General features: G+C 34.1%; 1 protein-coding gene across 4 annotated transcripts in view; it reads right to left on the reverse strand.

The window, feature by feature from the left end:
* Window positions 1-3900: 3900 nt before the first annotated feature.
* LOC100377347 (dixin-like) overlaps window positions 3901-16119 on the reverse strand; it is an 80491-nt gene continuing 68272 nt past the window's right edge. For all 4 annotated transcript variants that reach the window (XM_085499131.1, XM_085499133.1, XM_078014010.2 and 1 more), the window contains exons 7-19: window positions 15766-15892; window positions 15305-15394; window positions 14228-14332; window positions 11838-11942; window positions 11126-11272; window positions 10257-10361; window positions 9308-9412; window positions 8350-8451; window positions 8155-8211; window positions 7830-7911; window positions 7562-7685; window positions 7256-7364; window positions 3901-7067 (exon numbers count right to left, since the gene is read on the reverse strand). In XM_085499131.1, the coding sequence (XP_085355257.1) occupies window positions 6993-7067; window positions 7256-7364; window positions 7562-7685; window positions 7830-7911; window positions 8155-8211; window positions 8350-8451; window positions 9308-9412; window positions 10257-10361; window positions 11126-11272; window positions 11838-11942; window positions 14228-14332; window positions 15305-15394; window positions 15766-15892 (1333 nt within the window). In that variant the 3' untranslated portion in view covers window positions 3901-6992. The remainder of the gene's footprint in view (window positions 7068-7255; window positions 7365-7561; window positions 7686-7829; window positions 7912-8154; window positions 8212-8349; window positions 8452-9307; window positions 9413-10256; window positions 10362-11125; window positions 11273-11837; window positions 11943-14227; window positions 14333-15304; window positions 15395-15765; window positions 15893-16119) is intronic.

Here is a 16119-nt window from a genome sequence, read left to right on the forward strand (position 1 = left end):
TACTTTATTTCATCCATGTATCTGTCATTTCAAACGTTGAAGCATCAAAGTTTTCAGGTAGCATATTCACACTTTGAGTCAACAATAATTTTTACCAGTAGTGTGGGATTTTAATACATTAGCCTGAATAATTTACTCATTCTACTCTTGAATGGGAATACGAGTGGGAATACGAAACTGCCATTTTATACACTCCATGTATACTTGGATTCAACTAGATCTATCATTAGAGGTACCTGGATTCAACTAGAACTGATATTAGAAGTACCTAGATTAAACTAGAACTATCAATAGAGGTACTTAGATTAAACTAGAACTATCAATAAAAATACCTGGATTCAACTAGAACTATCAATAGAAGTAGCTGGATTCAACTAGAACTGTCAATGGAGGTACCTGGATTCAACTAGAACTATCAATAGAAGTAGCTGGATTCAACTAGAACTATCAATGGAGGTACCTGGATTATATTAGAACTATCAATAGAGGTACCTGGATTCAACTAGAACTAATAATAGAAGTCCCTAGATTAAACTAGAACTATCAATAGAGGTACTTAGATTAAACTAGAACTATCAATAAAAATACCTTGATTCAACTAGAACTATCAATAGAAGTAGCTGGATTCAAGTAGAACTATCAATGGAGGTACCTGGATTCAACTAGAACTATCAATAGAAGTAGCTGGATTCAACTAGAACTATCAATGGAGGTACCTGGATTATATTAGAACTATCAATAGAGGTACCTGGATTCAACTAGAACTAATAATAGAAGTCCCTAGATTAAACTAGAACTATCAATAGAGGTACTTAGATTAAACTAGAACTATCAATAAAAATACCTGGATTCAACTAGAACTATCAATAGAAGTAGCTGGATTCAAGTAGAACTATCAATGGAGGTACCTGGATTCAATTAGAACTATCAATAGAAGTAGCTGGATTCAACTAGAACTATCAATGGAGGTACCTGGATTCAACTAGAACTATCAATGGAGGTACCTGGATTCAACTGGAACTATCAATAGAGGTACCTGAATTCAACTAGACCTATCAATGGAGGTACCAGGATTCAGCTAGAACTATCAATAGAAGTACCTGGATTCAACTAGACCTATCAATGGAGGTACCAGGATTCAGCTAGAACTATCAATAGAAGTACCTGGATTCAACTAGACCTATCAATGGAGGTACCAGGATTCAGCTAGAACTATCAATAGAAGTACCTGGATCCAACTAGACCTATCAATAGAGGTACCTGGATCCAACTAGACCTATCAATGGAGGTACCTGGATTCAACTAAAACTATCAATGAAGGTACCTAGACTAAACTATAACTATTATTGGAAGTACCTGGATTCAAGGAGAACTATCAATAGAAGTACCTGGATTCAACTAGAACTATCAATGGAGGTACCTGGATTCAACTAGAACTATCAATGGAGGTATCTAGATTAAACTAGAACTATCAATAGAGGTACCTGGATTCAACTCGACCCATCAATGGAGGTACCTGGATTACACTAGAACTATCAATGGAGGTACCTGGATTCAACTGGAACTATTAATGAAGGTACCTGGATTACACTAGAACTATCAATAGAGGTACCTGGATTCAACTAGAACTATCAATGGAGGTACTTAGATTAAACTAGAACTATCAATAAAAATACCTGGATTCAACTAGAACTATCAATAGAAGTAGCTGGATTCAACTAGAACTATCAATGGAGGTACCTGGATTCAACTAGAACTAACAATAGAAGTAGCTGGATTCAACTAGAACTATCAATGGAGGTACCTGGATTACATTAGAACTATCAATAGAGGTACCTCGATCAACTGGAACTATCAATAGAGGTACCTGGATTCAACTAGAACTAATAATAGAAGTACCTAGATTAAACTAGAACTATCAATAGAGGTACTTAGATTAAACTAGAACTATCAATAAAAATACCTGGATTCAACTAGAACTATCAATAGAAGTAGCTGGATTCAACTAGAACTATCAATGGAGGTACCTGGATTCAACTAGAACTATCAATGGAGGTACCTGGATTCAACTAGAACTATCAATAGAGGTACCTGAATTCAACTAGAACTATCAATAGAGGTACCTAGATTAAACTAGAGCTATCAATAGAGGTACCTGGATTCAACTAGACCTATCAATGGAGGTACCTGGATTCAACTAGAACTATCAATGGAGGTATCTAGATTAAACTAGAACTATCAATGGAGGTACCTGGATTCAACTAGACCTATCAATAGAGGTACCTGGATTCAACTAGAACTATCAATAGAAGTACCTGGATTCAACTAGAACTATCAATGGAGGTACCTGGATTCAACTAGAACTATCAATGAAGGTACCTAGAATAAACTAGAACTATTATTGGAAGTACCTGGATTCAACTAGAACTATCAATGGAGGTATCTAGATTAAACTAGAACTATCAATGGAGGTACCTGGATTCAACTAGACCTATCAATAGAGGTACCTGGATTCAACTAGAACTATCAATAGAAGTACCTGGATTCAACTAGAACTATCAATAGAGGTACCTGGATTCAACTAGACCCATCAATGGAGGTACCTGGATTCAACTAAAACTACCAATGGAGGTACCTAGATTAAACTAGAACTATTATTGGAAGTACCTGGATTTAACTAGAACTATCAATAGAGGTACGTGGATTCAACTAGAACTATCAATGGAAGTACCTGGATTCAACCAGAACTATCAATAGAGGTACCTGGATTCAACTAGACCTGTCAATGGAGGTACCTGGATTTAACTAGAACTATCAATGGAGGTACCTGGATTCAACGAGACCTATCAATGGAGGTACCTGGATTCAACGAGAACGATCAATAGAGGTACCTGGATTCAACTAGATCTATCAATGGAGGTACCTGGATTCAACTAGAACTATCAATAGAGGTACCTGGATTCAACTAGAACTATCAATAGAGGTACCTGGATTCAACTAGATCTATCAATGGAGGTACCTGGATTCAACTAGAACTATCAATAGAGGTACCTGGATTCAACTAGAACTATCAATAGAGGTACCTGGATTCAACTAGATCTATCAATGGAGGTACCTGGATTCAACTAGACCTATCAATGGAGGTACCTGGATTCAACTAGAACTATCAATAGAGGTACCTGGATTCAACTAGATCTATCAATAGAGGTACCTGGATTCAACTAGACCTGTCAATGGAGGTACCTGGATTTAACTAGAACTATCAATGGAGGTACCTGGATTCAACTAGAACTATCAATGGAGGTACCTGGATTCAACTAGAACTATCAATGGAGGTACCTGGATTCAACTAGATCTATCAATGGAGGTACCTGGATTCAACTAGACCTATCAATGGAGGTACCTGGATTCAACTAGAACTATCAATAGAGGTACCTGGATTCAACTAGATCTATCAATGGAGGTACCTGGATTCAACTAGACCTATCAATGGAGGTACCTGGATTCAACTAGAACTATCAATGGAGGTACCTGGATTCAACTAGAACTATCAATGGAGGTACCTGGATTCAACTAGATCTATCAATGGAGGTACCTGGATTCAACTAGACCTATCAATGGAGGTACCTGGATTCAACTAGAACTATCAATAGAGGTACCTGGATTCAACTAGATCTATCAATGGAGGTACCTGGATTCAACTAGACCTATCAATGGAGGTACCTGGATTCAACTAGAACTATCAATAGAGGTACCTGGATTCAACTAGATCTATCAATAGAGGTACCTGGATTCAACTAAATATATGCAGATGTGACTGGAACTACCTCTGGGGTCAATTAAATGCAAATAAATGAAATAGAAACACATTTATAACAAATAATCACAGTACACAGAAAGTTCACCTTTAAACTTTGAAATAAGGAGTTTTATTACAAAACAGCAATTTACTATTCTGTTATAAAATAAACCTTAAGTATATCCAATAAACAATAACATTACTGTGTCATAAATGCACTATATGAGCAAACACATTTGGATGGAATACTTAAATAAACAACTTTGGTAATACTGCCCAAATACATCAGGACATTATTTATTATAACACCTTTACATGCAGATCAGTTACACTTTAATTTAACAATATTGATAATAATGCCCCCAAATTTAGAGCAATATTGTTAGTAATCAAGGTATTGAAAATATTTTTTTTTAAATTGATAAAAAGGGCTTTGAAATTTTGAACTTACATTTTTAGTGATTTCCTGAGAAAAAAGGGAGGGGCACAATATGAGGGCTAGGTAATTTTTTTCAACAAATACATGCTTTACCGGGTTTAGACAAAAGGAGGTAAACATGCATTATATTGAAGTCAAATCCAGACAAGTATTTCAGAACACACATTGTGATAGCGCCCTCTCAAAGTGAGAGTGCTATGTCAGCATGTCAGAGGGAATTGATAACAGGCAGGAATACATAACGTTCTTAGCAGAACTGCAAAAAGTTTTCATCATAAAAACTGGATTCCCCTACAAATTTAAATATAAATATTGGTTTTAGTTATGAAAAAAACAAATTGAAAATATTTTAAGTAATTTGTAGTTACACGTCAGCTGCTCCAACGACCTCTGACCCAGACATTTACATATATTTACAAAACAATGTATATATTTACATATAATGAATTACAGCAGAAATATAAATAACTTAAATAGTTTCTGAATTTCCTTTGGTGCTCTTTAAAATCTAGCAGACTGGACGGTGCTGAAAAAGTATATAATTGGAGCAAGTGGTATTCACGATCATGATAATACCATGAAATTAAACAACTGGAGTCATGCTGATATAGTTTTTATGTATATACATCACACAAAGGGAAAAAAATCTAAAAACGTAAATCAAATATTGCAAACAAATACATACTATTGGAAGTTTTTTTGTAATGAATATAACTGTACAATGTGTGGAAAGCTGTAATTCAGCTAACCATTCAAGTAAATATTTAGTACATACTTGCGACCACGCCTGATGTCTTATCATAATTATTCGGATTTTGTAAATTATATTTTATTAATTTTTCTCATTAAACAAGAAGTTGGGCAGGTCCCTATCAATGATTTAAATCTATGTGATCATATAAGTTGTCCTACTGTAGAACTTATTTCACCAGTAAATCTGTGATTTGAAAACCCAGAGAATATGCCTCAAAATGCAAAAAACCCCCAAAAAATTGATTTTACAGTGTTGGTAACAAATGATACAGAATATTTAATCAGTGGATGCATAAAATGAGAATAAATAATCAATTACAAATAACAATCGGTGTACAACTTATTTCAAATCTTATGGTCAATAAATAGAAACCTTAAGATTTGGTTACACCAACCTATTTAATATGCACCTATGACCTTTGACCTGGCCATTATTTGCAATAAAGTACAATTATTGTTATAAACACCTACAATATGAAACATGATATCAGCACCATTAAAAGAGAAACTTAATTTGTTCATCAAATTTAATCATGATTTGAGGCATGTGCCAAACTATCGACCAAGACTTTAAATCTAGCAACTGGAATTTTACAACTAAATAATTTATTTAAATTACATTATATGATACTGATAAAAACAGAAAGTGATAGTATATAATATACAGGTTGTCGTAACCTAAAATCAGGTGAATGGGCTTAAAATTGTCATCAAGTTGAACCCTTTTGTAACCCACAATCGAGTTTCGCTTCGGATTCATTCACTTCCATTAATCCCTATGAACGCCATCATTTTTCCTATCATAAAGTGGGTGCCATATTCAGCACACTTTTATGTGTATTTCTATTATTTTATTTATTTATTTTGAAACAAAATCAGATCAGAATTTGTTTGAACAAATTTCGAAAATACTTTGTTAAAAGTGACAAGGAATGATTTTGGTATAAACAGTTTACAAACATTGATTTAAATATTCAATATCACATGTTGATTGTTTTATCTATGAAAGAACATTTTCGGACATCGACAATATGCTGCAGCACTGAAGAGTGAAAGATCTTTGAGTCTGAGAAATGGGGGGTGGGTGGGTTTTCTTTATGCCATATTGTTCAGAATCTAGGTACCTCATTATCTAGATTTTTAAATGAGGGGGGGGGGTTAACATACAGCATATGTATTCCCACATATGACGTATCATATCGATGACAACCATCGCAATATAGCTGCAATGCATTATGAGATATGTATGCAAATTACTTCAAAAATATGGAGTAAATTTTTTTTTTTTTTTTTTTACAATCTCATTCTTCAAGACAAAAGTCAATAATTGAATATTCTGCATAGGAATATTTGTCAGAAAGCGTCCAGTAACAAATAATAGCATACATGCTGAAACATTTTGCAGTGAAGTGGACACCACAGCACATTGGTTATGGTATTTCAGTTAAAATTAGGAAGCACATCGCATTAATACTGCATTTTTCTCGTAACATTAGAATTCAACACAAATGTCCTTCGCAGGCCACACCACAGGACATCACGTTATCTTCTGGAAATAATACAGTCATAGGACACTATTTCAATACTACAATGTCATACTGGTATAAAACCTATTAGAACAGAAACATTGATCCGTTAAGTGGCCAGGACAAAGTTATAGTCACCTAATGTGCGTAGAAAGTACTAATCTTCTTTCTAACTTAAAATTGCAATTGGATGCTGGCAATGTCTTCTCTACATGTACTACGGGAGGAAGGTTGAACTCCTGTAAACAGGCGTGACATCAGTAGCTGCAGAAACCTATACACATAATTTTTTTAAGTGGCTTCTTGAAATTCGATACAAAGCTGAATCCACCTTCCTGAAGAGGTCACAACAGGGAGTCAGGTCATTGGCATTGTATTATCTTCCTCATAGGAATAGTAAACAAGACATTCATAATATCAAGTTTCCTGGGAACATACTAGTTCTCTATTATGCAAGTGGAGCTTGCCAGGTAGTTTATCCAGTGTCTTCTTCAATCCAAGCTACTATTTTACCTTCCCATCCCGGGATAAAGTCATCATCGCCTGAAATCTACAAGAAAAGGTGTGGAAATTGTGAGCACTGGTTGAATGTCTATCTGCAATAGTGCTCCTGATATGACATCATACAAGCAGACAGATGCTGGTAACCACTGTATTCCCCGCCCACAATACCGGGGGGGGTTGGGGGGGGTGTAATAAAATCGTAATCGAATTTTATAATGCAACTTTAATTGTTACCTCTTCTTTAACAGTTCCAAATTCTGGATCCAATGCTTTGAAGTGAAATCTGTAGTTGCCTTGGCGATCATAAATCTCTTTAAAATCTCTGAGTGTAATTTCACCAAGTCTGCAAATAAAATGATTCACATTAGAAAAAAGTCGGTGAATGAACAAAGACAAAGTTAACGACGAGGACAACAACAACAATGACGTTGACCTCAACAGTTAACTACAAAATATTCTGTATCTTCTCAGTTTTGATATTCCATTTAGTATTGTTCTTAGTATTGTTTCTATGATGATACACTAATGAGATAAAGTTACCTTTTTGGTATGGAAGACATGAACGGTGTGACAGTTCTTTCCGTAAAGTACAGTACTTTGGTGCACGGGATAGAGGTGGGTCCATTAGTAGTGTATGGAGGCACACCACCATAACCACCTGACACTGAAACAAACAAAGGATAAACATTTAAAACTTCTGAGAATTAAATTTTAGTGGAAAAAAACATTTCCACATTTCAATCATTTAAAAGTACGAGAATAAATCTCTGCAAAAATTGTTGCCGATGAAAATTTTACAAAAATTTACTTTTTAAAGATGTTATTGGTGATCTTCTAGGATCCCTATCTGGGGGGTAACCACGGTAACGTGAAACACTTTCGGTGGAACTCTGCAATAAAAAAAAAAATCAATACATACTGCTTTAAAAGACCAGAGTTTTTTTTTTTAAAGGAAAGCGGACAATCTCAGAAATTGTGTCATGGAAAATAATGTTATGGAAAATATACACAGTATATTGATCTGTTTGATGTTGTAATCAGATAAAGATAAGCTTATGCAAATTACAATATCTATTCTTCAAGGTATTTGTCATTTTATTTTCCAAAGTTGAATATAGTGCAGTGTTACCTACCGAGTCACTATTTCGCCGCGAGCGTGTTTTTATTTTGTCAACTAAAGTTGCTATACTCTGCAAAATAAAAAATACACAGTAATTAAATATATGAATACATCATGACAATAAATCAAATGATTCAATGTTCATTGGAACCTATGACAACAACTCAGTTTGTGTTTGTGTGTAAGCTTTAGATAAAAAATACGATACCTGTTCTAACGAATCTAACGTATGGTGCTGTGGATCATGGCCGCTAAAACTAGCGCGAAGGTTACGTAAAGCGTCTCTCATCACCTGCAGCTCCTCGCCAATCTGAAACAAGGTCAAAACGAATATTAGTTTATTATAATCAACTTCCACTCCACTATTACTGGATGTTAGTTAAACTGTTGTAAATACGCTTTTGGTGTCATTAATAGGTTGTAACATGTACATAGCAAAAATATCTAACTATATTTTCATTCAGAATTAATTTTCGCTATTTTCGCTGAAGGAATAATTCAGTGAAAATAAAATCCAGCGAATATACCTTTTTTCCTGTATTTCACATTCAACTTGTCAAAAATCAGCGAAAATAAATTTAATATAAAACGCCCAATAAGTCTTTTCAACGAAAATTAATTCCAGCAAAAATAAAGTATTTTACAGTATAAGAGTATTGAGTGCTTTCTTTTCATAATAATCGATAATTATTTTAAAGTAGAATTTTACTAGTTTAAACATATTTCAACACATACAACAGCGACAATATTTTGTGTCAAAATCTGTTTATTTCTTTTTGTATTAGCCAACGATACATGGACTTTTAATTCATTGTCTATCTGTTTTCACAGCAGTTCACAATGACAATTTTGTTATTAAAAACCCACTAAAAATAATGCCAATTTATTTAATACTTCGAAACATGAACAAGTACATTGCCAGACACAATATATAATTTTTTCATGACATCTTCCAAAATTTGGAGATATTTTGATATATCCTGGCCATGGGAAACACAATGGTAAAAAACCTAAAAACAGACAAAACATGCTATTTTGGTAAAAACAACATTATATTTATTATTGAGTAGCATTCTACTTTAATTACACAAACCAAATTATTTGTTATATTATAAATTTAAAAGTTATTTGGAGTCATAGAAAAGATCTTCAGTCAAATAACTCACCTCTATTTGGTACGAATGCTGAGTGATGTCATTGACTTGTAAAAGTTTCCCTTCTAACTTAGCCATCATTCTATCCTGAACTGCTACACGGCTGGCAATGTTAGACTGTAAAATAAACAAAATAAAATTCCAGCTAAATGCACTCCCCTTCATTTCAATGAAAATGTCCTATGTATTGATTAGTGTATAAAGTATTTGTCAATAAAGCTATGTATGGATTGACTTAATTAAGCATAGGACAGCTTTTAAAAAAAATTGTCTTCAACCAGTATCTGAGATATATCATAATTTATTGTAAAATATTTTGGCAAGAATTAATTTTAGATGAAAAGAATTATTGGGTGTTTTTTATGGAGTTCATTTTCACTGATTTTTAATGAATATGATGAAAAAGGTATAATCACTGGATTGTATTTTCACTGAATCATTCGTCAGGGAAAATAAAGTATTTTACAGTAGCACAAAAAGCAATTATTTCAGGTCAGTTGACCAATCAAATGGAACCATACAAACTGACCAATGAGATGTCATCAGAAGTAACCATACAATTGACCAATCAAATGGAACCATACAAACTGACCAATGATATGTCATCAGAAGTAACTATACAATTGACCAATCAAGTGGAACCATACAAACTGACCAATCAAGTGGAACCATACAAACTGACCAATGAGATGTCATTAGAAGTAACCATACAATTGACCAATCAAAGGGAATCATACAAACTGACCAATCAGATGTAATCAGAAGTAACCATACAATTGACCAATCGAAGGGAACCATAAAAACTGACCAATCAGATGTCATCAGAAGTAACCATACAATTGACCAATCGAATGGAACCATACAAACTGACCAATCAGATGTCATCAGAAGTAACCATACAATTGACCAATCGAATGGAACCATACAAACTGACCAATTAGATGTCTGCAACAGGACATACCTCTGAAATTCCTACAGTTCCTAATCGTTCACTTAGGTCTTTTATTTGCGTCTCTAAACACGTTGTAGTATCATCTCGTTCCAGCACCTCATTTTGTAGTTCGATCTGGTTGGAGGAAAAAAGAGCATACTAATAAATAATTTTGTGAAAAGATTTTTCCTTCAAGCTTTCAAAATGTTAACAGAGACAAACAAAATTCAAAAGTTTTGACTTGTGACTAACTCTTCACTTATTCACTCTGCAAGGAAGCTGGCTCACAGCACAATCATATCATGGACAGCGCCATCTAGTGGCCAATGTCAGAATTTCTTTCACTTTATTCCATTATAAACAACAACACCCTCTCTTGGCTAATGCTTCGCTGGTTCCCGGCGTCCTTTGCGAACGGCAGGTAGGACGCAGGTAACTAGTAATCGCCATAATGTTCCATTTGGGCCGGTTTTCCGACTCAAAAGCACGTGACTGGGTGAAGTAATTTGAAAACATTCCAAGTTCCGTTCTGCGTAAACGTGTTGTAATACTGCAATAAAGCCATGTCCATTTATTCTGCCTGCTTCGACTTACATACATATTTGAGATGTTTCTGACATTCCTCGTTGTTTCTGTGCAAATTTATAACAAAAGTTTTTTATTTATTTTTGTTATTTCGAAAGTAAAAGAAAACCCCTGAACGGCCACGAGCGTAAGCGCTGACGTCAGGTAACCAAGGGAAATAGAACAAGCAAAGAGAAAGTGATGGACCAATCGGAATGCCGGATTCGTTACTAGTTACCGGCCTCTTGTGGCTTGGTACGCCATGACACTTGAGGCGGGAACCAGCTAAGGCTAATGTTAACAATTCCCTTGGCAAATTCACTCAAATTACTTACTTTTAAATTATTCATGTCTTGCAACTGCCTTGTGATTTCATCTATTTGTAATTGCTGATCCGTAAGTAGTTTGTTTTTCTGTTGAATCTGGCGGGTCATGTCAGATATTGAACGACTTTTTTCCTCCAACTTCCTCCTAAGTTCAGCCTAGGGAAGTGAAAAAGTATTATCCGTTAATCGCAGGAGTTATACAAAAAAAATAACTTTTTATTTTAACATTTTTAAGTAACATAACAAATATAACAATTTGTATCTACAAGAGTTTCAGTGTTCCCTGAGGCAAATTTAGCATTAAGAAATGTTTTCATTTCACCAAAACAAAATACATTACAAAGAAAGTTACTGAGAAATCTTGTCAACTGACTGCAAAAATTAAGCGGGAATAAGGATTCAGATGCAAGTCTCGTCCACTCAGGGTACTCAAGGATCGGGAAATTGGACAGATAATTGCAAATAATATCAACTCAAATGTTGCCAATCATCCAGGGATCAAGTGAGATCGCTTGCTGGATTTCTTTTATACATTAGATAGTGACAATCTGTGACTATCTATGGGGCATTCATCAGTTGATGTATTAAGGCAGTCCTGATTAATTAAAGTTTCCGAAAGTTCATCTGTGACAAACAAAATGAAGGCTCATGAACTCCCAAGCATTAGTTACAGGCAAAAATACATAATAGAAGTTGGCAAGTTACTCGTGTATATACTCACGTTTTCTGCTTCTAAGTTTTGTTGCGTAAAACCAATTCTGAGAAGTTCAGCTTTGAGTTGAAGAAGAGAATTATCCTGTTCTGTAAGTCTTGTGTGTAATCCAGACTGTACGGGTAAAAGAAGACACAGATTGATATTGATACACTCCAAACAGTAAAATGGTTTTCTGGAGAATGATTTGAAGATTTGATCTGCTAAGCATATGTATTTATAGAGTAAAAACAATCATGAGTAGATAATGTCAGGTAACTTTTGTAACCATGGTGACATGCAATATTAAATAACTTCCACAATTTATATTTTGTATTCCATTTGTTCAAGCATTCAAATTTTCCCTAAAAACTAAAATATTTAAATGTGTTCTATTGACATAACATTCAGATACTTTTCTTCTGACATGTAGGCGCGAGTGTGGCCTTTGCCGGTATGGCATCAGACCTCACTAACGTCTGATGGAATAGTGTATGTCTTGTCGGCAAGATCAGGTCTGTGAATTTGCAAAGTTCATGCCTTCTTGCAATGAGTTTCAATTAATATTCATTTTGGTTGCCATGGTTACGTTCTCAATCAAAACCTTGTTTGCATTATCGGCAAAAATCACAGACTGATTTTAACAAGATGATGAACATTGGGCGGGAATAACTCTGCAGTGAATGGTTACTTTTTGATGGCTGATGTTCCTGCAATTTGATTGGTACTGACAAAAAATCATCAGGGGAAATGAAAAACTACATTGTTCTGTCAGGCATGTGTTGGGTTTGGAGCACTGCTGAGCGCAACTCATGCATCCTTGTCAGGCTAATTTGACACACGATCCTGTCAAAGTCCACAAAACATGTGCATAGGGCAAAACAGTTTTCAACATTTTGGGGCTGTTATCTCATGTAATTATTACTACAGACATAGAAAAATTAAAATAATGAAAAAGTTATTGCAAGAACACCACAATGTAGGCACTCAGGCAGTACTAGTATGTAAATGCAGTGACCTCCGAAATGGGATCTTCATTACAAATCACCACAGTTGTATAGTTTTATCTTATGTTGCAATCTTCAGCACAAGTTATCTATGCCGCATAACCTTATCATTCAGGTAGTACGTGATCGTAACAACCCCCACAATGCAATCTTCACAAGTCACCAAAGCCGTCAAGCATTATCTCTTCAATAACCTTTTTAGCACATATTAATTCATGATTGTGGAGACAAATCTTTGAGTCACATGATGCTTATATCTTAGCATGTTTGACCAGCAGTTGAGTTCGAAGTACCCTGGCCTAAGTTATCATCGATAATGAACTGATATTAAAATGTCTAAAGTTCATTTTGATAGCGTTAGACGTATTTATATAACAATGATAGTTGGTAGTAAATAAATAAATAAAACTATTGCACATTTATCATCCAAATGTTTTTTAAATCACACATTAAATATCACTAGACTAGTTATCTACCGGTAGTTATCTATAAATAGCAGTTTTAAAAATCAACTGGTTTTTTACTTTAGCTTAATGACCGACCATTTTGAATGACTATCTTACAAACAAACAAATTTCAATGACAAAATTTCGAACTAGTAATCTCAATTTAGCAATAGAAAAAGGAAGGCATATGCAACCAAAAATACCTACTGAAAATAGAATTTGCAAACAATGTACACAGAATGAAATAGAAGATGAACTGCACTTTGTTATGAAATGTCCACAATATAAAGTAATACGCCAACAAATTGTACAAGACATTATATTTCCACAAGAAACACAGGATGATCTCCAGAAATTTAATTTCTTGATGACTTCAAAAGATGATGTAATAATAAAAAAGATTGGCAACTATAATTCATTACTCATTTCAATCAAGAAATGAAAATGCCATTTGATATGTAACACTTGCTTTATCTTTTTTTAACAACTAACTTTCTTTTTGTAGTAGTAGTTATCACAACTAATCTTTATTGCTATTAACTGATAGAAACATTGTATTTCTAAGGATGCAATAAAGTTATTATCATTACTATAACACATTTCTGTTTCTTGTCATGTCACATCAGTTACTAAATATGAGCCTCACAGCCATTTTGGTGTTAGTCTGAATTTCGGAAGAAAAAAAAATGTTAATGATCACTGATTTGATCTTTCTCATAAAATTCAGAACCATCAATAAATAGCTGTAGTATAATGTGAAGTGCTTTGTTTTGTGACATTTATTAACAATTTTCACAAGTAAAAAACACTGAATTTTAAAGCAGTACAAATTTCTCTGGAGTCATAGAACATGGAGTTGTCAGTGACTTTCTCAAGATAGTATTATCTTCAAGAATGCCGCAAAATCTAGAAATCCGGAAAATTAAACAACAGTTATGCATTTAAAAGAAAACAGTAGACATCTTACCTTAACACCCTGTAGATTTCGGCATTCTTGTTTACATTTCGTAAGTTCCACTTTAAAATCGGCACATTCTGAGATACTCTGGTCTAACCGGGACTGTAAGACAATCTATAAAGGCAACAGAAAAAGATTAATAAATAAATAAAAATATTTGCAATCCCAAAAAATATGCACATTCCACATTTTGATTAAACACATGATGTTTTATAAATACGATTTTTTGAAAACACACACATACAGAGAGGGTAACTGCAAAGACTCCCATTGTGTGCTTCACACACGGGAGTAAAAAATCCCATTATTAATTATAAAATAAGAATTATTAAAGACGTAATTTTAATTTAATAAAGGGGTCATAGCAATACTAACCCAAATACTAAATTTGACAAGGTTAAACTATTTGATAGGTTAACACCTATAAAACAAATTTATTCAGGAAATTTCAAAGGGTTGAATCAATAAAGATAAATATTGTCATGGTAATATGTGATTGATATGACAAACAATTCAAAATTAACATAGATATGAGAGACTCGATACTTCTTACAAACTGGAGACCAAATCAGACTATGATTTTGTCATAAACTAAAAATGTGTCATTTGCAGGACACACAGCAGTAGTTGTTAAATAAAAAATAAAAACTACCATGTCGCACACACGGGAATCAAATCCTAAATAATGATAACAACATATCCCTTAGTATACGGAAAGGCCCATGGGTAGACGGTTGTTAAAAAACGACACGCTAAAGCCGTCTGCCGTATGTGCATGTGACGAATTCCACACTTTAGGATATTTATATTTGCATTATTAGTAGTAAGTATACATAACAGTGGTAAGGTGATGATAAGTCATATTTTAAGAACCTAGTAAACAACAATTTTATTTATGTGTACATAATTAAAGTAAAAAATTTGTTTAAACAAAAGACTCATCAGAATTAACCATTTATACTTGTATTAATCAGTGATGCTTCAAAATGGAATACAGGAATATTCCGTAAATCTCAGAGTTGGTCATAATATAGGCCCTGTCAGATTAATAAGGTATACACATAATGTGATAAATACACTACTTACCACCTGCTCTTTGGGATTCGTTCCTTCAAATAAAATCTGGTCTTCTTCGGCGTCTGACGCATCACCATCACCAATCTGACCATTTAATAACTACAATAAACAGTAAATAATGTCAGCAAAGTGATACAAACAATTAGATGTCTCAATCAAGTTCGAATTTTTAACGCATGACGACTGACGCTTTGTAAGCTCACAATTTTATTCAGAATCAGTAATGAGGGCGCTCTTTCAAATTATGACAAAAATTATAAAAATATGATATTCTATACCTTTAAAAGGATTCATAGTAATACAGAATGGCCTTTTGTGATACCATATTTGGATGTGGCATCCTCTATGCCAAGACCGAGAAACATTTTGGCAATTCAGCACATTTTACTTTCATTAATGCATGTTTAATTAACAGGGAAGACAACAACGATGACAATGACATGAATCAAAATTTATGTGACCTGACTTACCAAATCTTGAAGCATAATAACAGCTTTCTTAGTGTCCTCCAATTCTTTTGCCATAGTGCTCTGTTCATCTTGTAAATCATTCCAAAAGGACGTTGACGAACACTGCGAACTCCTATCATCGTAACCGCTACCTACAAAATCAGAACACAATCATTAGGATTCAGATTGCGTAGATATGGAGCCTTAATTATAGCCTTAAGTCGGTGAAAATCTTGAAATTTTGGAGTACTGATAATTTCTCTGGGGCTCTATGAATTGGAGTGTGAGCACTTTCGCAAGATTGTGTTTTCATAAATGCCATAAAAAATCGCAAAATCACGAAAATTCCTAGGAGTAAAAATTAAGCAGTTTACA

The sequence above is a fragment of the Saccoglossus kowalevskii genome, chromosome 5 (assembly GCF_978046115.1).
Source record: "Saccoglossus kowalevskii chromosome 5, keSacKowa6.1, whole genome shotgun sequence".
Classification (NCBI taxonomy): Eukaryota; Metazoa; Hemichordata; class Enteropneusta; family Harrimaniidae; genus Saccoglossus; species Saccoglossus kowalevskii.